The sequence below is a fragment of the Perissodus microlepis genome, chromosome 13 (assembly GCF_051167445.1).
Source record: "Perissodus microlepis isolate ML-2025 ecotype Zambia chromosome 13, ASM5116744v1, whole genome shotgun sequence".
NCBI classification, from domain to species: Eukaryota; Metazoa; Chordata; class Actinopteri; order Cichliformes; family Cichlidae; genus Perissodus; species Perissodus microlepis.
In genome coordinates, this window is record NC_140473.1 from 19223116 (window position 1) to 19248638 (window position 25523).

The following is a 25523-nucleotide window of genomic DNA, read 5'->3' on the forward strand; positions in this document are numbered from 1 at the left end:
AACATTAAGATGAACTCCGATGTTCCTTACCATCAATTATTTATTGGATTCAGCTTTCAGAAAACAATGTTCAAATCCATACAGATGGAAAAGGCAGAAACATCACTGAAACAAGATGCTTGTGCATTTCTAACATCTGCAGCAAGGTCTCACTGTCAATACCCTTACTTCATAATATTCCTTCTGCATGACAAAAGATTAAAGTCCACATTGCAGTAAACCTTAGTGATGATCAATGGCCACTAGTATTTATGTACAGACTAAATTAACTGAAGAAAATGATCAGTGTGTCATGAATGAACCAATCTTACAAAGTTACAATAATGAAAGTACAAACACAGTAGAAAGCTCTTCACCAAAACTCCCGAGCATACTGTTGAAAAATAATTAAGTAGAAGCCTTGCAAAAATATATGCTTTGTTTTTTGCCATTTAAATATGAAACCAAGACAACTGTAGCTATTACAGTCAAAAAACGCCAGCGTGTGCATGATTCATATTTTGCCCGAGCATTGTTATTTGAAATCAATGCTTTCTTCTCGCTTCTTGCTTCCTGTGAATGAAAAAGGTTTAGCTGCATCAATTATCAGCTGTTTCTACTGTGTTTTTCTTCTCTTTTCTTACACACTTACATATATAATTTATATTCTGAGAAGTGTCTCTACAAACAGTTAGCCGATGATCCATACATGAGACCACCATTGAAAAACAATGCATTTTTAAAAATGTATATATAATATCTAAATTAAACATACAGTAAACATCTGTCTTATCTTTATTAAAATTGTGTCACTTGGTGACAAGTCTTTCACGACTAGAACTTCTAATCAGTATGGCACTGCTTTATGCAAACATGCAAAAAGGTGTATAAAAATGTTTTTTTTTTAAGTAAAATGTGACTGCAATGATACATTTGAATTCATGTAATAATACAATATTTTCTGCCTGTTCCAATGTGGGCTAATTACATTTTGCAGAGTCAGGCACGAATCCACTAAGTAATATTGCCACAGGCAAAAAGAAAGTTGGTGAAGTTGAATAATATTGCAGCAGGCAGCAGCTGTTAAGTTATTCCCAGACAGAAGTGAGGTAATTTGCAGCGTCTAACAGAATGAATTGTATCTGAAATTTTATGTTTTACTTTGAAATAAAAGTAGATCATAAATACTAGTTACACATACTGGTCAATGTTATTTTAGAAAAAACATTATTAATTGCATCCTACTGTATTTGTGAAACACACTTTTTTGCTCTTCACACCAATTAAACATGTTAAGTGTGCGACATAAAGTACAATGTAAACTCAAGGCATTGTGCTCAGTAACTAAAATGAAAACTAGTGCACTGTACAATGCACTGGGTATTTTTGTAGGTAAGAAAATATACATATATATATATATATATATATATATATATATATATACATACACACACACACATATACATATATATATATATATATATATATATATATATATATATATATATATATATATACACACACACACACACATATTCATATATATATATATATATATATATATATATATATATATATATATATATATATACACACACACACATATATATATATATATATATATATATATATAATGTTGATAATGTTGCAATTCAGTTAATACTCCCTTTAACAATTCTAAAATGTTGTATATTTGCATTATAATTTTTTATTTTTTTTTTTCTTTACAATTTATCCAAACGATTAAGTAAAATTTGAATTACTACATTTTACAGTGGGGTACTTGAAGATCAAACATTCTCATAAGAGACAGACTTTTTTGTGGACCACATGTTTTCAGTTATATTAAAGTATATTACACCATTTAGTTTAAATCTGTACTCATGTGCAAAATACTACAATTGCTTGCTTTAGAAAACAACATTCAGAAAAAATTGCATATGTTAATTTGACACAAAGCATACAGAGCATTATTACACTATTTGAAATTGGCGTAGTCTGAGAAAATGTCAACAAAATCCTGGACCACTCTGTAGCAAAAGTCGTATTGCTCCTGCAGAGAAAAGCGAAAGAAAAAGTGTCACCGTGCAGAAATGATTCCAAACATGTTTATGCACAGCAGGTTTGATGTTATGTAGTTTTTCACCTACCACAGTCTGAACCATGTGTGGTCTCTGCATGCGTAAACTCTTGACTGTCTGAAAAACGTCCAGGAGGCCTTCAGCTTTCACTCTTTCCAGAATGTTACTGAGGGCAATGAAGGTACCCGTCCGTCCTGCACCGGCACTGAGGTCATTAGGACAAAAATATTAGAAATCTCATCATAAAATGTGAACATTAAAACTTTGCAGAGGAACTACAGATAATTATGAAACACACCGCAGAAGATGAACAACAAGAAAAGGAACCATTTTTTTTAAGAGTAAAACTGCAATGAGACTCTTGTAATCTCACCACATCCTTTTTCCATTTAACTAAAAAAAGTTAGCGGGAGAAAAAGGTGACCTCTGTGTAATGGTGCTAATAATTATCCCCACTTAAAGAGAGGCTAATCCAAACGCTAACACTAATCAGTCTAGAAGCTCAGTGTTTGACTGAGTCAATGTTTACAATGATGGTGGGATGGAGGGAGAAAGACAGAGAGAGACAAGGAGTGAGCGCGAGAGCGATGTGCGATTTGGAAGAGAAGTGTAGAGAGACGTTAGGGATTGCAGCGGGTTAGCCCCATTCCCAAGAGACAGAGAAAAAGCTTTAAAAAGCCCCTCTTAGACAAGTGGTGATGAAGGAATAGAAGAGAGTGATGACACCATTTCCTGTCGTTAGCTCATCTTATCAGATTAATCATAGTGGGAGTCAGAGGAGATTTCACTTTGAGAGGTTTTAATTGACTGTGAATCAGTGGATTGGATCAATCCCACAGGGGCATGCTGCTTTAGAATCACTTCACCTGAAGCTAGGTTCTGATCAAAGCTTTCACAGCTAAGTCTTTATAAGGGATCACATAAGTGGTTTAGGCATAGAACACCAAGCCTACCGAGGAGAGGAAAAATGTACAATTTATTGTAACAGACATTTGTAGGAGCAAAAAGTAGGGAAAATGAAACGGGTTATATTAAAAAGCATGAGTGGACAGCCACAAAGTGTAATATAGTGTATATAATTTCCATCTGATGATGTGCACCACGCTGCAGAATTCTCAAATTGAAGTTCCTCACCTGCAGTGCACAATTATGGGACGGTTTCCAGACTGCTGCTGCTGCCTCTGCACAGCGGCAATAATGTCAATCATCCCTCTTCCCTCGGCTGGTATTCCGATCTCAGGCCATCCATGGAAGTGGAAGTGTCGGACATGTTGTGACTGCTTTTCCTGGTGTTGGGCAAATCTGATTGTTATTTTCATCTAATTAAAAAATGTAAATGGAATGAAATGACATGAACTTTAATTTGCTTTGATGATAACAGCACAAAGAAAACAGGTTGGGAAATTTGTTCAAGTGAAATGTCAATTTTAATATTGTTAAGTGTTTTAATAAACATTACGCACTGGTCTGTAGGTGAGAACCATGTCTTTGAGAGTGAAGGTTTCACACTGTGTATCTCCAGTCAGCTCCACCGTATAATCTCCAAATGTTACACTGCCCTCTGATGGCCAATACCGGTAACACTTTTCCTGGTTGAAGAGTTCAAATGGAAACGCAAACAGGCTACAGTTAACTGGTTTATATAGTGTTTGGTTATTATAACATGAAAATTAATAAAGACAAAACCACAACACACAATGACAATTATGCAAACTGTATGGAAAATAAATATGAAAAATTGAATAAGAAAACATGGTTTAAATGTTCAACTCTGCTTTTCAACCTGTACTTTTACAAGAACACCATACTGTACCTGCTCCCTCTCTTTGAGTTCGGTGAGCATAACGATTGAATGGCACCTCCACTCCCACACCATCCTCCAGAAGTCCTCCACTGTGTGAGACAGTGGGCCCTGGGTTGCGATAAAATAGTCCTTCTGCCTGTAGCCCTGGAGGGCAGATCATCTGGTAAACAACACTTGAGAGTGCAGCAAACATAATATTTTGCATTGTTTGTAAAGGAAACAATGAGCTTTATATATACTTCTATGGGAAATCTATACAGGAGGTCGTGAGGGAGTGCTTACATCAATAAAGGAGGCATTGATGTAGTCGGTGAACTCCTGTCCTCTTTTCACTGAGAGTATTACTCGGTTGAAATCATCTGCAAACAGAAAAAAGGAAAATGAAACTTTTCACAAGTGATTCCTAATAAAATAAAACTTTGAAAGGGCTGAGGAAAAAAAAAAAAACCTAGCCGAGCTAAAACTTTAGCTGTGTTATTAAGGCCAAACGCGCTGCAGTCTATATCTGTTTTCAGTGTAAAAAGTTGTACCCAGGCTTACTTTTCCTACTCCAACTGCAACATAAAGTAAAGATAGAAGCCCAATTTAAATGTCACTGATCACAGAGACATGAGCTGATTATCCAGATATCTGTGTACGGCATCTATAAAATCACCAGCAGGGCGATACTTTTGATGTTACTTAGATGTGATGTATTATGAAACTGTTCCGAGTATGAGTGAGTCCTTACACGGAATGATCTGAAGCACACGGTTCTTCTTCATGTTGGCAGGAAGGTTCCCAGTTCTCATGTTCTCCTTCATTATGCGAACGTTGGTCAGCTTCTGATGGGAGAAAACACGCACAGACGGAAATGATGAAAAAGTACATATAGAAAAGTACAATGCTAATAAAGCTGGTGAGTCTTTTTTAAAAACAGATGACGCTGGAACATTTCCATACTTGTAACAAGTAAAAGCCAAGAAGCTGGACAAAAAACATTAAGGTAGAGACGAAGAAGAGGTGAAGAAGAGGCATTGGGGAATAATTCCTTCTAGTGTGTAGGGAACTGTGAAGATACTTTGTAGCAAAAATGTGAAATTTTCACAGAGCTACAGTAAATTCTATGAGGCAGATGGTGGTGCCTTATAAAGTTTAGTTGATCCAAAGCATTGTTATTTATGTTACTACTGCCAAGAGCTGCACCCTGGGCAAGTTTTCCATGAAAATATACCCATGCAGGGCGCAGGGTGATGGGCACGATTCATTACTGTCTGAAATGTTTAAGAGAGAGCTTCTTTCTTCATACCCTGAACTCCTCCTCCAGGCCCAGCCTGTCGTGGGGAGCCCTGGTGTTGTGAAGCCTCTGCAGATGGCCCTCCAGAGAGCACACATCTAGCTCTGTATCTCCATACAGATAGTACTCCAGCAGAGCCTGGTAGATAAAGGAGTACTGCATCTAAGAAAGAGGAAGACGAGAAGACGAAGTTATAGAAGTAGTTGCTTTGGTTTGCCAAACTATTTCCCACTATTTTTGCATCACAGACATTGTTGTTTCCTATGCCCTCGCTTGTTTATGCCACGACCAGAGCAGCAAGTTGAGCTGTCAGTCCAAGGTACAACAGGTCGGAAAGGGTCAATACTTACATCTGTCTGGATCAGTTGACAGCGCTGTTCTCGTATTCTGCTCACAAACCCAAAGACATCCACTCTCTGTTCTATGTGCATCATGTCGATCATGCTGTCAATGACAATGAATGTCCCAGTCCGCCCAACCCCGGCACTGTGGAAACACAAACAAGAAGCCTCAAGGTCTTCTCTGTAACAAACAGCAAAGTGTACAGAACACCGAAAAATGTGTTTGGGAAGGGTTGAATGTAACATTCTATTTACATGTGCAAGAGCCTTCACAGGAGTGAATGCATACATACCACAAACACCTGAACATTTCATTTTCTAAGCGCTTTTTTTTTTTTTGGCACAAGTTATTATATTTCTCTCAACATAGAAGTCAATTGTGAACAGCTACAACCATATGTAGAAGTACTTCACCTCTGAAGCCCAAGCACAGCCCTAATAAATTTACAGGGGTCATTTCAGCAGACGACTCCTCTGGGAGCACAGAGCTTGGATTCCACGGTGGGGTGTTGAGGTCTTTTCAATGGGCCCCATTCAAGAACAACAGTTCCACCTCCCTGAGCACCTGTTGCAGCAGTTGCTACAGTTGGCTGCAGATTTCTTTGGTGGGGCTTAACACTGGTTGGTCAGGCAACATATACACACCCTATGCAAGGATTTTTATTCATCCACAATGGGCTTAACTGTAGTTTTTATTAAATTTGTTACCTTTACTCATAACTATGAGCACTGAAAAAGTCTTTCCTGCATCCTAACAATGAAATGCATCAACTCACACCGGATTTATATAACTGTGCTCAGATGCCTTCCTCTGGCTTCCTTTTTACTGCACATTTTACCTGCAGTGCACAACAATAGGTCCAGCGTAGGATGGATTGACAGCTTTGACCTTCTTGAGGAATTTCAGCATGCCGATGGGTGAGAATGGCACTCCGAAGTCTGGCCAGCTGGTAAAGTGAAGCTGGGTGACCAGCCGGGGAGCTCTGGGACCATCGCTGCCCTGCTGTGAAGCAAAGACGCACAAGGTTCATATCGGTGCATAAATAATGCTTTGAAGGCACAAATAAGTCATCTGTCTTTTTATTTTTTACAAAGCCAGTCAACCACAAACTGGTACCTACTAGAAAAGGAACTTCAGTTTTATTGATTTTTTTGTCATTTTGCTTTTTGGGGTAGAATGTAATTATTAAACACTTTGCCTCACTTTCATTTCTCATCGATACTCTAGAGATCAGAATTCCATTCTCTTGAACACTTGGTTGCTTTGTGTTCTGAGAGCTGAATGTTAAAGCACCCAGTCTGTCAGCTTGTACTGAAGAGCTACAGCAGTCACAGTTTTTAGAGTCAGAAAGGATATCTGTGCTCGTCTAGCTTCAGATGGAGAGGGAACAAAGTGAATTTTGGAGTCTGAAGGCTTCGCAGTACACTGAGTTGGCATCCAACTCGACAGTCAAAAAGACAAGAAAAAATACAGATACTGTATGTGTATGAATTTCGAAAGATAAAATGACAGAGGCAAACACTGCATATTAATACAGTTCTCGCTGTATTTTAAATACACCTACATATTTATAATTTATGCTGTGTCTGTTATCTGTAGCCTTTGATATTCTCTAATATGTTTCCATACTGGTTTTTCATTTATTTATTATATTTTGGATCCTATTAACGTTTGCTAAAATGCTCCAATTTCCCCATGGGGACCATTTTTGCACCATCTCACCGCGGCTTAGTTTCATCTTCAATATTTAATAAGAATCTAGCAACTACACACATAGGTTGTTACATTATTACAGTAATTAAGAAGAATATTAAGAATAACTCATAAAATTACAGTATTACTTTTAAACCATGTGTAGATGTTTAAATAAAAGCAGTAATGTACGTTTATTTTTCCTTTCCTTACAGTACAGTATTTAACAGCTGCAAAACCATATCACACATGCACACCAGTGTGTGAAATATACTCCTGGAAACACCTACTCTAGCAGGAATTACCACAAAGATGTTTTTCAGTACTTTTGCAGGTGTTTATGCACTATATGCACAAAAGTATTGGGTCACACCTCTTAATTTGTGAATTCAGGTATTTTCAGTCCCATTGCCATGGCTGTATAAAATCAAGCACCTCGTCATGAATCTTTGTACAATTTCTTCCCTCCTAGATATTCCACTATCACGTATAAGTGCTACAGTTTTACTACAAGGCAAGTGCTAAGGTTCATAGCGTGTAAAAGACTCCAACGCTGTGCTGACTTTAAAACTAATAGTTTCTAAACCTCTGTGCACTCTGTGCTTCATGCCATGGTTTACATGGCCGAGCAGCTCCTGTAAGACTAACGTGTAGGTGGTCAGTACATTTGTAGTATGTGTAGATTCACATATTTTACTTACATATTGAACACAGAATTTTCTAATGGTGTAGTCCACCAGTACAATGACATCCTCTAACGCCACCCTGATGTTCCCGTACATCCAGCAGCCTTTTTCTGGCCAGTACTGATAACATTTTTCCTGGTAATGGAGAAAAACAATACAAATTATTTTTGTGGTACTGCAAGGAAAATGAATGCCACTAAAAATGCATAGGAGCTCATTTGTCCTTGCAATTGTTGCTATAGACATGCATCTATTTTGTACATACTATAGCCACATATAAAACTATCTATTTGATGTGTGCCTTTTACAAATTCAAAGGCACTCACAGCGACTTTGTGCTACTCTTTCAGTCAATAAGATCTTCACAATGACGGTTCAACTCATTAAATACATTCTCAGACTAATTATCATGAAGCCTCCTAGGATCTTATCAACAATTATTTCATCATTGATCCCCATTGCCTCTATTCTGCCCCATCAAACCTGCTGCTGAGCGCTCAATTGATCATCCCTTTGAGGCTAAATTTAATGCGATGCTAAGTAATCTGCTGGGTGACACTTTGCATGGATTCTCAGTTAAGAGAGGGGGTCGAATAAATTATGTCCATGACTTTGGGTCTTGAGAACTTAAAAGGGTTTTCACTAAACGTGCATCGGAGGCACAGGGATTTTAGATTTCTTTAGAATAATGCAGTGCAGAGAGAGAATACCTCCTTCCTTTCTTTTAAATTCGTCAGCATTACTATAGTTGTTGTTTTCTGTTCCCAAATCATCCGCCAGAAGTCAGCCACTGTCTCAGGTTTTGGACCTGAAACAGAATCAAGAGATGTAGTAAAACCAAAGTGAAAATGGTTATAGACTTGGGTAAGATGAAAGAAAATGTGCATTTACCTTGAGCTGCAATGAATTTGTTCTTTTCTTTATAACCCTATGTGTGAAAAAAAAAACAGTAGTGAATGAACATTTTGATGAGGAATTTTATTCACTTTATAGCTTAACCTAATTACTACTCACATCTATGTAAGATGCATTTATGTAGTCTGAGCACAAGTGTCCATCGAGATGACTTAACACCACCCTTGAATGATCGTCTGTGGAACAGAGGGGAAAAAAGGTAAATAAAAGTGGTTCTTAATTTTCATTTCAGCCCACAGCACGTTTCCTTATGTTGGCTATCAATAAGTCTGCAAGCCAGAGGGCTTTTGCAGAAATACTGTCTCCAACTGCAGAATATAGATCCTCACTCACATGGTAAAATATTTGGATATCTGTTTTTCTCTCTGTTGTGCTCTCTGCTCGCCTCCTCAAAGGACCCATGGTGGTAGTAACACGGCAGTGACTATAAAGAGAGAATCCAATCCTCATGAGATAAAAATAAAGCCACGGGTACGAAGGCTGCTAACATATAATCTTAGTACTGTTTTTGTACACTTTTTGCTGTATGGTTGCAGAACAAAGATCTCAATCCACACCAAATAAATGCATGCTTACATTGAACTCTTCTCTGAAGAGCTTGCCATCATCTGCAGAGCGTATCCGGTACTCCTCCTCCAATGAGTCCAAAGGGATAGGGAAGTACCTCTTGGATGGTGAAGGAGATCTGGGGAGGAGGACCACTGTCTGCTCTCCTGTGGTTAAAAGAATATATGGTGGTCAGACTGCTAATGTCTCCCTGTAGAGAACATTACAAGCTCTTACAGCACCTGCAAAAACAAGCCTGATAGCTATTAAGATTTCCTACTTTAGGGGGTATATCACGACAGAAATGATTTCTTAAACCATAAACATGCCCCTGCTGCACAAAACTGTCTTAACTCAGAATTTGGCCTTTCTGTTTATTTATGTCGTTTTTTTACTTGAAGTGAAACTTCATATGGTTCCCTACAGGGTAAGAGCCTTCACAGCTACTTTGGACTCCAGATCGTGAAATCTTTCTTGTCCATAAAGAGACTGAATTTATAAACCAAATTAAAAAAAAGGCTTAAAAAGCAAAAAGGTTGCTTTATATTTTCATGCAGTGGTTATATTGAGTACAGCACCGACGTACCTTGCTCCTCCAAGAAGCCGTTTGGAATTTTTTTATCCACTGAGGTAACCAGAGCTTTCCTGTGGTTTTTGAACCTACGGTAAAGACAGGGCAAGAGGTGAAGAAAAGCACAACCATCTATTAAAGAGAAAAAAAGAGCTAAGTAAACACATAAGTAAACAACAAATACCAAAACCAATATCAACCATCTCATAGAACCAAAGCTGTTCCTCCTCATGTTGTTGTCAGCTGGCTGGTCAGTGAATGAGTGTCTCTGGCGTGACTTGACCTAGCCGTCTTTGTTTATTGTCTTAGTGGAAGAGCAGCTGTTTATCCATAAGCCACTGCTGACCGCCTATTTAAAAACCACCCCACCCCGATGCCCCAACCTGATGTATTCACCCTCATGCTCGCGCACATACATGTGAAAAGGGAGCTGGAATAAGTGAGAAAGTGTTAATGTGTATGTACAGATTTATTCACCGCAGGCAGTAGATTGTCAGCAGGACAACGATGATAAGAAGAAGGGATAAAACCAGTGTTGAAGGCAACACATGCACACCCTGATGGGTGGAGTTTCCTAGATAAAAACAAAGTGAACAACGTATATTAGTTTACAACAAAACAAGCTTTTAATCTAGATATCACATATTACGGAATATACTATATCTGGGATGTCAAGAGCCACATGTAGCCCACTTTGATCCCTTTCTGTCAGTGTGAAGACATTTAACAACACATTTAAAATAACTGAGATTTGTTAATACAAGAAAAAGTGCAATTTCAACAGTACATCTCAGTTTTTCTACTTGATAAATAAATGTTGGTGTAGTAAATGAAATAAATGTGTCACCAAGAATAAAAAATATAAGTGTAAACATTTTAAAAGTTCTGGTAGCTCATTGTCCAGGCTCTCCTGTAATTTCAAAACTAAAAGTGACTTATGGATTTTTTTTTATTGTTGACCCACAGTAATGAAAAACAGAAACTCTTCTGTTTTTTTTTTTTTTTTTATCTATTATTAATCTATTACTTAACTACTTGGCAATGGGGAGATCTTCATGAGTAGGAAAAGCTATAAAACTTATGAAAATACAGTCAAAAGTCCAAAATCTATGCTTGCCTTGACATTTTCCAAAGCCATCCAGCTGGCCAGATTGGAGTCTTTGCTCAGCTGATTCTGGCCCCCGGGGCTTACTGTGTGTTTGACAACCTTGGACTATATTAAAGAAATATACTGCAAATACATTATTTGCACATGAAGCAGAGCTTCGGTTGAAATCCATTTTTTTTTAACCTTTAAAGATCACTCACTGACAATTTATTTTTTCCTTGTTTTATTTAAATTTAATTCAAATTAATTTGTAAAGTGGTTTTAAGGGCATTTCGTGGACATTTTTTTTTACTGGAAGTCACTAATCACTGTCTAGAAATAGTCAGTGCAATTTTGTGCTAATCTAACTGGTGCTAGTATAAGATTTGACAGACAGACGTGAAAATGTTCAGTCCATCTAACTTAAGAAAGAGCATTATTATGTTAAATGTGAATCTCTTCTTTACAGCATGACTTTGTACATTTTTTGAAACATCGTAACTGAAGCCATAAATGACAATGGCGCATAAAATAGAGTAAAATATAGGGTAACAGAAAAGATCAGCAATATATGTCTTAAGTTTGTTTATTGAGTCATAAGGTACGAGATATACAAGTTCGAGTAACGGTGAATTCAAGTCAGTTTATCTGGTTTTCCTTTATATGTGAAAAGAAAAATCGTATCCTTCTAGAGTCTGGCTTTAACATTTATTTCTTAGACAATATAATTGCTCAGTTGTTTCATCAGTTACCTGCAGTTTGGTTCTCATGAGAAGAATTATTCACAGGAATAGAGATCCCAATCAGAAACAACACCATTGTCACTGTGGATAAAAGAAAAAAAACCCAAAGCAGTCACTTCAACAGAAAAAAACAAAAAATAACAGAATAAATCCTGCAATTCTACACAAACTCCACTAGACGGCACCAAACTGACATGAAATGCACCTACAGCTGGATACAAAACATAGAGGGCACAAAGGGGAGCTGGGCTTTGAAGATGTCTCTCTGCTGAGCAGTTAAAGTACTTGTGGGAAATCTGCTTGATGTCTTGTCCTGTCAGGCTGACTTGAAAGAGCAGCATCAAATAACCTAATATTCAGACATCAAACCAGAGAGAAGGCCTTAACCCACAGGTGACAGTAACCATATACCCTATGGGCCTAGAGGATTTGGCAGTGGAGCTGAGCTCAAGTAGTATTTGTTCGAGACTATCTTGTTTTGCTGTGGTCTGTTTGATGTACAGCACTATGCAAAGCTTAGCGGCAACAAGACACACGTGTGTACTCACTGTACTTTGTTTTTTTACAAAAGTAAGTTCATGTTGCACATTTAAATAGGTTACACCTCTGCCTCACTGAACCTTCTCCCATATTCTCCATCTTTCACCGTTTCTTTCTCCGCTGAACCCATAATTTTACTCTAAACTATATTCTGACTCTTTCCTTTGGCTTTATAGCTGAAAGCTTTTAGTGATGTATTTGGGGCAGAGTGCCACGAGTGTCCTTACAAAAAGGAAAACAGTATGTCAAATTCCTTACAACTTCGTCAGAATTAAATTAATTCCAACACATTATGTCCGTCTTTTTTATCTACAAAGTACCAATTTCTCCAAAATCATATCCATTTCTTCTTTCTTTCCCATCCTCCAAACGAGAGGGTATAAAAATCACAGAATAAATTGGGCAAATGGGGCAAATCTGTCTAAATGGCTTTGATGGAATAAATGGGAGAAGCAAGAATTGAGTGTCCTAATTTATCCTCTGTTCTACCTCCCCGACTTGTTATAGAGGCCACAAGACTGGATGGAATAATTCATTGTGTCAATTTAGTTCTTCCAGAAATGGGTCATCTAGGGGCCTAATTTGTGATGTTTGAGAGAATTTTTTGCACATAACCCAAGGGGGGTTTCATATGACTATGGCTCCCAAAGCTTTTGTAGAAAACTGAGCTACATAATAACCCTCTAACAATGTTCCCAAAACAAAATGTATGCCAAAACCTATAAATTACTATTGGACAACAAATAAGTGGCTGTGTTTTGTTTGTATTTCAATTTCTCTCTGCAGCAACACGCTACACAACACCTATGACCGAGACACACATTTACACAGAAAGTTGAGGCTACTGTGCATTTTTTTTTTTTACCTGAATAATCCCCGGGAAGACAAATCAAATAAATCCACCCAACCAATGGCCCAGAAGCATGACTGTGTGCAATGCACATACGCTCACTGCCTTTTCACATGTACGCATGCCTGCACATAATGTACGCCCCACAGCCAAAGGCAATGTGTTGCATATGTGCAGCACTCTGTCGAAGGAGCCACTTCTCTACCCAGTGTTAACAAGCTGACAGTGCCAGCACCTGTTCCCCGCTCTCCCCCACGAGGCAAGTCACATTCGCTCACATCGTACATCCCGCAACTAGATGTTGTAAGGCATATTGCGCGTATGGGGGTCACCGCACAGGTCATTGCATATCTGTCATATTCTGGCAGCTCCTGTATATACACCGTATAGCCAGGAAATAGGAGAAAAGAGTTTCATTGTGAAAAGATGTCAAATGCTCTGTTACCTTGAGCAAAATCGTAAAAAGAAGAAACAGTAAGTCATATCTTTTTGTATCACTAAAGAGAAAAGCAGAAGCGGAAAATAGAACAGTGTGAATGAATTTTAAGATAAGATAAGCAACTCTAGTGTGACCAACAGAGGAACAGCACAGCTTATATGCTGTACTGACACGCTGTAGCATAACAAAAACACGCTTATAACTTTTTAACCTTACGGCTGGCGATATATATCATAATTAGTAGACCCAGTCATTTAACCCTCATAGAAAGGGGAACCTGTCCAGGGTGTACCCAGCCTCTCGCCCTATGACAGCTGGGATATGCTCCAGAACCCCCCGCGACCCTGAAAAGGATAAGCGGAAGCAAATGGATGGATGATTGTGTCATTCCTAGCAGGTATTGCCTCGTTCACTCCAGATGCCTGCTTTTTCTCTTCAATGAAATACTTGCAGCAGTGCGATTACTTCAACCTGCAGCACCTGTTTGACATAAATGTTCCCAGGAAATAAAATTATACTGCATCACTTATGTTGGGAGTGCAGACGCAAATCATCCCATCCATGCATGATGTAATGCAACGATTCAGAACGCATACTTCTTGGCCTAATACTTTAGGGCAATATTTTTGGGCATTAGTATGCATTATTCATCAGTGATCCACTTTGCTTTGTGAGCACAGAGGAGACAATGATCAGCACATGAAAATAAATGTGTGTGGCAGCTGCAGAAACAGACCCTGCTGGATTTCAGCAGTATAAACTTCAAATCACTCCCCTCCTGGAGTTATGATATCCTAAAAGATCTATTTCCAACAATAAAACAAAGAAAACACAAAATAAAGCAAGAGAAAATGTTACTAACCTGGGTAAGAGAATTTCCTAGTTCTGTTATCAAAATGATTGTCTTCACTCTTAATTAGTTTTGTATTTATCCTCACAGATGTGGCCAGGCAACGTCTTCTTAAATAAAACAACAGCTGTATGAAGCCACCACAAATATGTTCCCTATTGTTGCTGTTTATTTGAGCAAATGCTGGTGAAGAATTTAACATATTTTAAATAAAGCAGAGCATCACACCTCGAGGCTTACCATCTGACGTCAGTTAAACGCCTTTTTGTAAATAATTTATTATATTCACAGATCAGAGAGAATAAAATAATATGAAGGTTTTACAAAAATCAGATTTTCTTATTTCTATCGATTTCTATAGATAGATACAGCAACTTCAAAATTATTTATGATAGTCCACATTTCCTAGGCATGGCTCTGGGGTGGGGCTCTTGTGGCCCTCTCATGAACAGGGTAACTTGCTCACTTTATTTGCTTTCTTTACATGGGGGTTCACTGAATTTGTCTTCTTCTGGCCCCTCACCCAGGAACAATCTGCCTTGGGAGAGCCTATCAGGAGCAAATTGCCCCGAGCGACACAGCTCCTGGGGTCACTAGGGTAAAAAACCTCCCCAAGGTGGCGATTCAGCTACGGCCACAAGCTGTGACTATAGGACTGAGGTTCCAGAAATGAACGACCTCCGAAGGGTGTCTGGGCTCAGTTCTAGTGATAGGATAAGGAGCTCGGTCATTCTGAACGGGTTAACAGTGAAGGTGCTACTCCTCCTCCAGAATGTCTCCCAGGTGCCTTCTAAGTGAGATTATATCTCTCGGCTACCTTGGGAATGCCTCAGGATCACACCCAGATGAGCTGAAGTAGGTAGCCTTGGGAGAGGGAGGCCTGGGATTCTCTGTTTAAACTGCTGGGTCTGTGACCCAGACTCAGATAAGCAGGACAAAGATATATCTATCTATATTCTATATCTATCTATCTGTCTTTCTATCTGTCTTTCTATCTATCTATCTATCTACAGTGTGTGTATATATATGTATATATATATTTATATATATTGATTTGTCCTGACCCAGACCCAAATTGTAATATCTGTCAACTGTAATGTCCATTCATGCAAGCATAATGATTTTTAGATTATTTGAGTCATCCTGTTTCCATAATGTGATGCTCTGCTGCTATTCATAATTATTATGGGAGATTGAGTCTACAGGAAAAAGGAGAGAAAAGGAGAAAAGATACATACAAATTAGACTGACTTGTGAGGCCACTTGTATCTCTCAAATCTTTTAAGGCAGTTTCTGAGTGTTCACACGGAAACTGAACATTTCATTCATGCACTTCCTCTGTGGTCTAACCTCTGTGGTCACTGTTTTTGCTCTGTTATTTTAGTATATATACTCTCATGCTGCACTAGTATGAAACAAACAATAGATTTCAGGTGTTTATTTCTGTGTAATCTATTCAACATGAGCTGGCATTTACAGCAGGTTTTAACAGACAGTCTTTAATACAATGGTACTATTTAAATTTGCTGACGTCAACCATGTCTATTGTTGCACATACAGTATGTGCTACTCAACCCTGATTCCATATCTGCATAAATCGGTTAGTCAAACACATCTGTTTCTGCTCATACAGCTTTTCTTTTCTTTAGCAAAGTCAACACTCGACTTTGATTTCACTTGATTTCTGTGCCGTCCATTTCAGCAGCACACTGTCGATGTCAAATGCACGCAGATAAAATGATTTTTAATGTAAATGCAGTTTACTGTGTAGTTTAACATGACCACCTGCCTAGCCACTGTGTGGTTAAAGGCTAACAGCCTAAAGCCTCTGTGACTGTACTTACATCAGCATGCTATAACATGACCAAAATGACAGCATTGACATATGTGCAGCTCTCTTTCAGGCTTGCCACAGCAGATCATCTCCCTCTATTTCACCCTATCCCTAACATCTTCATCAGTCACAGCAAACCTCTGCATTTCCTCCTTCCTTACATCCATTAATCTTCGCTGACGTCTCCCTCATTTCCTACTTTGATCCCGTCTTTCGTCTTAGTTTAGTTTTGGCACTTTAACAGCCAATACAAGCCGCTCTTTTCTTTTATACCATTTGACTTCATTTCCTGCATTTGGGCTCTACACATGCTATACTGTGACAGTTTTCAAGGTTTTTATCAAATACAGTTAACTACATAATAACCAATCACAGCAAGTGCCCTTACATTGCCTCCCAAAGCACTCTCCAAATGCCTCCAACTGATCCAATTAAAACTAACTGTAATGTATAGTCTGCCATTTGGAGGATAGCTAGCATGCTGGCTGTAATTAGTACTATGAAAGAAAATGTGAATGTCTAAAATGTATTTGATGTCAAGGATGTTGGGGCATTTCACTCATAAATGGCTTGTTTAAGCATTATTCACCCCAAATGACATTCAGATCAACATTGCCTCTGGACACTTACAAAGTATAGCACTTTCTTCTATTTCATTGGGGTTATTTACTTTTTAACTACAGTTGACACTCTATATTACAACTACGCAGTATGTATGTCTGGTTAACAAATAGCAGGTGCACCGAGCTGACCCTGCTGAAAGCTTACTGCCACTGAAAACACCACTGCTTTGAAAAATGCATGCATTTGTAAATCATTCAACATGTTCCATCAATGACACTGTGTAGAGGGGATCTATGGCTGTTTGCCAGATGCAATGCTAGAGAAGAGCAGTGAATGACTATATATATGTGCCCAACACAGTGTAAAGCATTTAAAGAATATGGATAGTATTTACTGCAAACTTAACTTTAAAAAAAAAAGAAATATAAAAACTGTTCATAAACAAAAACAAAAATATCCAAATAGATAGCTACATCCAATTGTGTCTCAGTTTCCTCAGATCGATAAAGATTCCAAGACAGATTCACATTGTGTGCTCAGCATGAAAGGATAAAAAGGATAAAAAGATTTTTTTGGTTTCCAGGGAACAGAAGAACAAAGGCAGTGCAAAAAAAAGAAAGAAACGAATACCAGAAACAGCCACCACTTCCGTTGTCAAGCGCCAAGGAAAAGGATGGAATGAGAGCACAAACACATGTCAGTAAAGTGTGACAGCAGAGAGGCAGGAGACATGAAAGAAGAGATGAGATGAGAAGAGAGAGGAGAGGAGTTGAGCTGCAGGAGATAAATGTCAAGATTCTGGGTTCACAGATAACAATCATAATGGAAGACATCCTTACTATACAGAGGTAGTAAAAAGAATGATGCTTCACAGGTTTGGGGAAATCACTGCCATATCTTTAAATGCAACTTTTCAAAATACACCTGTCACAGATTTTATAAAACATCATATTACAACAGCTTTTTTATCAGAAAGACGTTTAACCTAACAGTGGGAATCCTATTGTATCTTTATCTCAACGTTTAAACCATGTTTACAGCTCAAATCCCTGCCTGTTGCATAGTAATGACTGAAAGAATCAATTTGGAGAAACAATTTGAAATTAAATTAGTCTCATCTACAAAGAGGACACAGTCATCATTTCATTATTTCCCATTAATGAATTGAATTGTAATTGATCCTCTAAAAGATAATTGACCTGCTCTGTGGTCAGATGCAATAAAAGACTTACACTTCCAAGCAAAGCCACACTGATCTGCTTTCAGCTGACTCGTCAGTCCATACCAACCATGTGATCCTAGTTCCTTTTCCTTTTCTCTGTTGACTTTATGGGGGTTTTCTACCCAGTCCTTCTCCTACACATCATTTAAGACACCGATAATAGTGTTGAATCAAGAGATCACAGAGGTCGTTGGCAGTGCCTGAGGTTACTCTCAGCTTTGGATCAAGTCACAAGAGAAAACCTGGAAAATAAAGCAAAAACACAATAGTTAGACACGTATTAACCATCCTGCTGTTATGCAGTATGTACTGTGTTATATTCTGAAGCAATAATGAATGTAGCTTTTCTATGACTTGTGTTTTACAGATGACTCAGACACATGAGAAATGCATGAGTGCACAATAAAAGGCAGGGTTAATGAGTAGGGTTTGCATCTGTAAAATACGCCAGAGAAAATGAATATGCATTGCATTTAATCAGCTGAATGAGTACGTGTATGTGCAGCTCTCTTTACTGTGCATGCCCAGCATTCATATACTGTATAGTCCTCTCTTCTATAACATCCTACTGCAAACCAAAACTGTTAAGACATTAATGATCTCTGACCAAACATATCTGCTTCAATTCCAACAAGGTGTTGGTTACAAACAGGACTGTCCAATAAAGTTGTCACCACACACGGTCTTGTACCCGTCCACAGATGTGCCTACACAATAATAACCACCACACAAAATGTGTTGGAATTATTTCTTTACTGTTTTCACAAAGATATAAAAGTGATGATATTCTATTGTCTTGAAGTCAGAGAAAGAAAACATGGCCTTTTTGCGCACTCACTCCTACTTTACCGGTATTGCACTGCCCACAGGTGTGAGACACAAAGGCATATTGTTAACACTTGCCACTGTAACGCAGCTTAATAGAGCACAAGGAGAAGAGATGAATTAGTCACCTTATCCAGCTGGATAAGCCCACTCAGTCCGTCTGAGCTGCGGTGAGGAAAATAGATGAACAAGGTTTGGAAAACACCTCTTTTACCCCTTGAAGTAGGAGCAAGTTTTCCAAATGCTTTACAGCTGCTGGCATTTTGACCTGAGACCTGCAACGCCTTTGTATCTGATACTTTAGTAATCAGTAATGGTTTTGAACTGCATGTCTATAAAGATGGAAGATCCTCAAGAAATACACCATAGTTTTTCTGTCTTTTCAAGGGACACAAATACCAAATTAACCACTTCCCGAACAAGATAGTGTCACAAAGTAACTTACATTTCTGTGTACAGTATTTTAGCTGACAGGTTTGTCATTGCAGTGAACTTGTTAATTTCCCACCAAGGATATTAAATTTGTGCGTGTGCTTCTTAAAGGCTCTATAGGCCTTATATATGCCACTAAATTATGTGGTATATTGTTTTAAAGTCCCAAATGGACAGACTTTTAAATCTATAAACACTGGGACAAATTCAAAAGATTTTTTATTACTAAAAAGAAAGAACTGGCAAATGTAAATAATATGTCAATTAGAAGACTGTTCTTATAGCACTCCTAAATCTGTATTTTGTTGGCTGGCATTTCCAGAAGAAGTTCAATTCTGGAGACATTCGGTGACAATACAGCTAAAATGAGACTGACAGATCATTTCAGGTAATATGTTTTTTTGCCACTTTAAACCAGTTAGTAGATTTGATTTTATCCTGCCTGGTTAACACACTCGAAGCTGAGCTCCTTGGGGCTCTCTGGTAGAAATCCCAGCTGTCTATCTATAAAAAATACTGTTTCAGAGGGTTTAAGAAAAGTGTAGTTATTAAGCAGTGGTAAAAAAAAAAAAAAAAGATATTAATGATGGATAAAAATACGTAATGTGTTATACTGAAGTTATACACGCTAAAGAATTATGTTGGGTTTTTCACAATGTAATATATTATTATGAATGTTAAAAAGGCTGAGTTAAATTATAATAGGTATAAAAAATGTATGAAATGTGCTAAGTTATTCATACTGTATTTCATGTGTTTAAAGGTCTCTTCGGAGATAGTTAGACAATCATTTTCAACTTTTCAGCCTTAGTATTTTGGTCCTTTCAGCCCTGAACATTCAGTCCAAAGAAAAGCGAGACATGCTCAGAGCATGCAATTTATTCCAGGCAAAAGCACTTTCTGTGCCGCTCTGCCCATTGACTAACAGAGGAAACATGCACGTCATTAAAATTTGATGTGAGTGCATCATCACCCAGCACTCTGTGATTCAATCATTAATTCATACCACAACAGGCAACCCTGGGAACTGTAGCTAAGCAGTTTTGAAGTAAATAATCTGTTCATTATTATCATTATCATCATTATTATTAGTAGTAGTAGTAGTAATAGTAGTAGTATTATACTGTGATGAAAATATTTATAATCCCCATTCAAAAATGATGGGTGCTTTTCATATGCTCTCGATTTTAAATGATCATGCTATTCAAATCCTGCTTTCCTAAGCCATTAATACAAAATTGATGGCTTTGATATCTGAGGCTCATGTGGTTCCCTGTTATGATGACTCCTTGATTTCATGTTTAAAGTAGGTCTTCGGAGAGCATATAACTGTCTGCAGGCACCTTCGTTCATAATGCTTAGTGTGGAGAGCCAGCTGAGGTTGTATTTTGCTAGTTGTCGGTTGGAAAATTTGATTTCACGCAGATCACACGGCCTGTCTGTTTGCAAATTTGATTTCATTTGTGTGTGGGGCTGCCCACTGAAAAACTGCCAGGACGACAAGACAAAACGCTGATTTTGCAGCAAGAGAAAAAGGATGCCTCCTATGTGTTTATTTAAAGCATAGCGAGTTTGAGGCTTTTCATAACCTCTCTGCTCACACTAACCATAAACCTTTAACGACTTGTTCACTGAGCATGTCAGTATTGTCTGAGCCTCAAACACCAGTACTTTGAAATGAGCAATTAATACCAAGGGAAATAGCTGTAAAATATTATTTTTATACACCCATATGAGAGAATGAGCAGAGTAATCTCCAGCCTGCAGTTTGAGGACACTGAAAGTGACACTTCTAGGGCACAGTATAGGTAAAACCAGGGACAAGCGATGATAATCACTGCAATTACAGCATCGCCACTCGTTCTTCTGCTGCTCAGCCAAGGATAACGAGTTAGCTTCTTTTACTGGAGTCCACTACAAGTGGCATAAAGTGTGAGCAAACAGAGCAAAACTGCTTTAGGCTATCATATACTTAAAGCTAAACTTAGAGCGTGCGGTACATATTGCTAGACACATTGTTTTATTTAGTTTTCAGCTTCATTTTGACACACCAAACTGCTCATCTAATTAATATGGCTCTCTTTAGATTTGCTTGATGCAGGTGTATTCTCTGACTCCCTCACCATGAGAGTTGCCTGAAACAATCTTTGTGTTTAAGTGCAGTGTCTCATTAAAATGAAAAATGGCTTTCCTCCCCCACTAACAGACAGACTGACAAGGCTAGCACTTCCTCTTCTCACAGTAAGCTGCACGTCAAATCATGGTTTACTTAAGAAACCCTGAGTGAGCATGGCAAGTAGCCGAGCTTGAAACAGACTCTGTGATTATATCAATTCTATAAACAAAAAACAGACTTGAGTGACAAGATAAATTTGAGCAGGCTTCTTTGTTTTAAAAATGGTCTGTCAAGATGTAGACGTCTTAATAAATAAACGTGTATAGGTGTGCCTTAAGTGCATATGTAAGAATGACAGTCACTGTCATTCGACACACTTCATCATAATCATGACTGAAGAAGGTGCGGTCATCTACACACAACTGTAATGGTTTATGAGGTTATGAGGTCTCTTGCAACCAATTGGTCCAAAAAGCATCTCATAGTGCTAAGTGCACACATGCAATCCATAGAATAAAATATAAGCTTCTTTTATCAGTATAAAATATAATGTCAACAGCAAGGTTAGCCCATTTCGATAAGAGAACAATAAAGCAGCTGCACAAGCGCCAGATAAAACGAAGTTGGACTTAAGTAAGGCAACATAGAAGGGTTGCTTTGCACAAATCCTCACTGGTTTCACTATAGATATATATATCTGCATGAATCACAGGTTTTCTCTACATTAATATATAATAGATTGTATATAATAGATTGATACAGTACCTTAAATATGATATCGTTTCCAATGGTTAACAACCTCAGCTTCTTTAATCTATGACCTCAGCTTAAGCTTTCCTGGGGGAACTTTTGAACTGGCTGCTAGTTTCAAGTCTTAATCTATCCAACATGATGGTTTTTTTTGTTTGTTTGTTTTTTTAAATTATAATTGCTAAAGTCCAAAAAAGTGACTAAAGAAAGGCATTCTTCAGTATGATAACCAACTCATTAACATACAAGCATGTAGTGTTGTTCAGTTTCTTAGTCGTCAGAACTACCCCTTGATGACCAAGATGGTGAAAATGTTCTGCTCAAGGTGTAACAATGGGACAGTCTGTAAACTATGGATACAAACCAAGTACAATCAACTTTAGGGGACATATGTGCCCACCTTTAAATAGCATATGTATGTAGGATTTTAAAATAAACAAAGTGCATATATTGTTATGTATTAGCCTTATGTCCCTCCAGACTTCTCTATTTTTCTTCACCAATGGTGTTCAGCACTTGTCTCACATCACATGACACCAGTGAAACCCCAAATTAGGTTTTACAAATTCCATCTGAGAGAATATGGCAACCACTGAATTGGTCCTCAAGGATGTCACTTTGGGCAAACAATAACAGAAAAGCGGATAATGTTGTAATATTCACTCAACAATAACATGTTTTCTACACATACAGTTGCCATATCAGTGTTCACCACTTCAGTTAATGTTCAGCTTTATAACTAGGCATCCGTTTCATCCATCCATGCAAAACACTTAACATTGGCCATTACTTTCAGCTATGCAAACCTGTTTTAAAAAGGCCAGAATCTACCATTTTTAGCATCATTCTTACCTTAGGATACTGAAAAGTCATCATTGGCAAATTAACTTTTTTTTATTAACATGTGTCTAACTATAGCTCGTGTATTCCCAAGGTGAAAAAGATGTGGGCTAAGTAGCTTGATACTCACCCAACAGATGGGGAATGTGAGGTAATACCAAAATTCCCATTAGCTTTTACTGGCCCATTTAATCAGGGATGGAACTGGAGGTTAGGTTATTGTGAATGAGGTTATGGTGAATGAGGGGCATTTATAATTCATGTTTGAACACAAGGCGTTTGAATCAGAGTTCCTTAATGCAATTATAGAGACCCCATTCTCTCATTCACCCATTTAAACAGTACCATCCAAACATCTTCACCAGCTACATAGAAGCTCCCTGCCCGTACTGTGCTCACTTGTTCTTGATTCCTACTGCAGCATTTTCATATTAGCTCACAATTAGCAAAACAAGCTATTTAATTTCTAAACTGTTATTTTTTAAACTCAAAATCAGAGCACAGCATGTCCTTTCATCAAAACAGCCACATACAAATTAATTGACACATTACTCTCTTCTCACACGATATAGCAAAAACAGATCAAGCTACAGCATGATGTGCAACTGCAAAGGAGCTTAGAGGCCTGCCTACTACTGCATGTGTACTCATCCCTTTATATATATTTTTTCAGTCTAGAGCAGGGAGCTGCTGCAAGTACAAAAACTGTGACTGAAGAATTACCTATACGTAAAATATCTAAATAAATGATTTAAAAACTGCAGATCGCCGTATAATGAATATAAAAGCAATTATTTTATAAATATATATAAATCACATGGGGCATCCTGGTGGTAGCAGGGTGCATGGCATTGCTCCACTAACCCACATTTACTGTAGTCCATGTTGCCAATGTCCAGGAATGACGAAGAAATATAATGTCCAGTCTCCGTGACCTGCGAGCGGTTCCACTCTTTGGATTGCTGCTCTTGCAGATGCTTTTTATGATTTTTGCTTGATGGACAGTGTGATACACACGGGCAGTGGGATGCACGCAAGCTACGCTGACAACCGGGAGCGGCTGGAAAGCTTTGCTTAATAACCGAGGGTAAACAGTCGGTGTTTACGCATAAATACGCAAACGGAATAAAAAAAATAAAATAATAAGCCTGTCTGGTTTCGCTGTGTTTTTCAGCGTATCTTACCGCGGTACTGCGGTGACCTCGCCTCACACGTAGCGGCGGCTGATATCGGCTTGTGTCGTTCTGCACGGTTCGTCCGGACGCCGGTCTCTGCTTATGTCGTTTGGAGAAAAGCACAAAACGCACTCAGTTGTGGAATCATCTGACAGGATCCGAAGAATGCGTTTAGGTTCCCCTGATGATCATGTTTCCAGCAGACCTCTCTGAGGATGTGCTTCCCCCTCCTGCCTGTCTACATGCGCTGAGCCGTATTACGGCAGCCAGAGTGGAGACTGGAGACCCTCCCCCGGGCGCAGAGCAGTATCAGGTGGACGCTCAGCATCCTTCACATTCCTGCATCACTGAGGGATAAAGGGCAGGCCTTTGCATATAAATGCTCAGCCGGCCTTAGTTTGTCTCCTTCCTTATGGCACGTTTTACGGCTGGCATCTTAGGTTGATGTTTGCTCAAAAGAATGCTCAAAAAGCCTTCCTTTAGTATTCTTCTGAGGGTTTTACATTAGGAGTTCAGAAGTGACCTTATTTAACTTTATGATGTTTTCACATATTAACCTCGGCTATATGATGCTATAGATACGACGAATTTCTGACAAAAAGTTTATACATCTTAGTTTTTCTCTCATATTAGCAAGTCATCCAACACTTTATTTCAGTTTGGTGTATAAAGTAATGGAACACTCATGAATAATGCATCATATTGGGTTTATGTGTACACTGGGCATGGTATTTACAAGTAGATGTTAGTGTACGAATTAATATTGCATGAATCATCCCTAATGTATATGTTTTCAGCCCACTGCTGCTCAGAAAATGTTTGCAGTCACATTGCGTTAACATTAATTCCTGCACAGCAAGTGGCATTTGCATGGGAGTCATTATGACTCATGAGCTCCAAGGTAAAAATTTGAAGGGCGTCTGGGTAAAGTGTCTTTCATACCCGTAGATTTGAAGGTAAATTTTAAGTATGCAGAGGCTGTTGAATATTATGGTGATGATAATGACCTTTTGTACATATAAAACAAACAAACCAATATGTAGACATACATATATACACACATACATGCATATACATGTATACATAAATATGTATACGCATACATACGCATGTGTAAACAAGATCAACAAAATCTACATTATAAGAATTAGTTGTGACAAAAAATGTGCCTCTTAAAGATATTCTAATGAAATAATCCTCCGTGGCATCACAACGTGAAAACATTTAATATATATGGGCTGCTTTGCTGACCTCTTGTGGAAGGTATATCAGTTAATACAATAATAAGTCTTAAGCTATGGAAAATGAATTTTGTCAATAAATGTGTTAAGGCTGTGGGATAAATAATAAATGATTATGGAGTA

General features: G+C 38.2%; 1 protein-coding gene and 1 long non-coding RNA gene across 2 annotated transcripts; one reads left to right on the forward strand and one right to left on the reverse strand.

The window, feature by feature from the left end:
* Positions 1 to 22: 22 nt before the first annotated feature.
* On the reverse strand, positions 23 to 24584 carry LOC146375054 (receptor-type tyrosine-protein phosphatase epsilon-like). The gene is made up of 21 exons (XM_084948148.1): positions 24169 to 24584; positions 18032 to 18263; positions 11732 to 11803; positions 10370 to 10466; positions 9908 to 9981; positions 9352 to 9488; positions 9109 to 9199; positions 8875 to 8951; positions 8752 to 8788; positions 8571 to 8668; positions 7876 to 7995; positions 6321 to 6484; positions 5491 to 5626; positions 5153 to 5302; positions 4595 to 4688; positions 4147 to 4223; positions 3874 to 4008; positions 3524 to 3649; positions 3195 to 3346; positions 2130 to 2265; positions 23 to 2032 (listed from the first exon to the last, which is right to left on the reverse strand). The coding sequence occupies exons 3-21, from the start codon at positions 11796 to 11798 to the stop codon at positions 1958 to 1960; spliced, it is 2043 nt and encodes a 680-aa protein (XP_084804274.1). The 5' UTR covers positions 11799 to 11803; positions 18032 to 18263; positions 24169 to 24584; the 3' UTR covers positions 23 to 1957.
* On the forward strand, positions 23812 to 25523 carry LOC146375055 (uncharacterized). The gene is made up of 2 exons (XR_014801920.1): positions 23812 to 24071; positions 24159 to 25523. It is a non-coding gene; the product is annotated as an uncharacterized LOC146375055 (long non-coding RNA).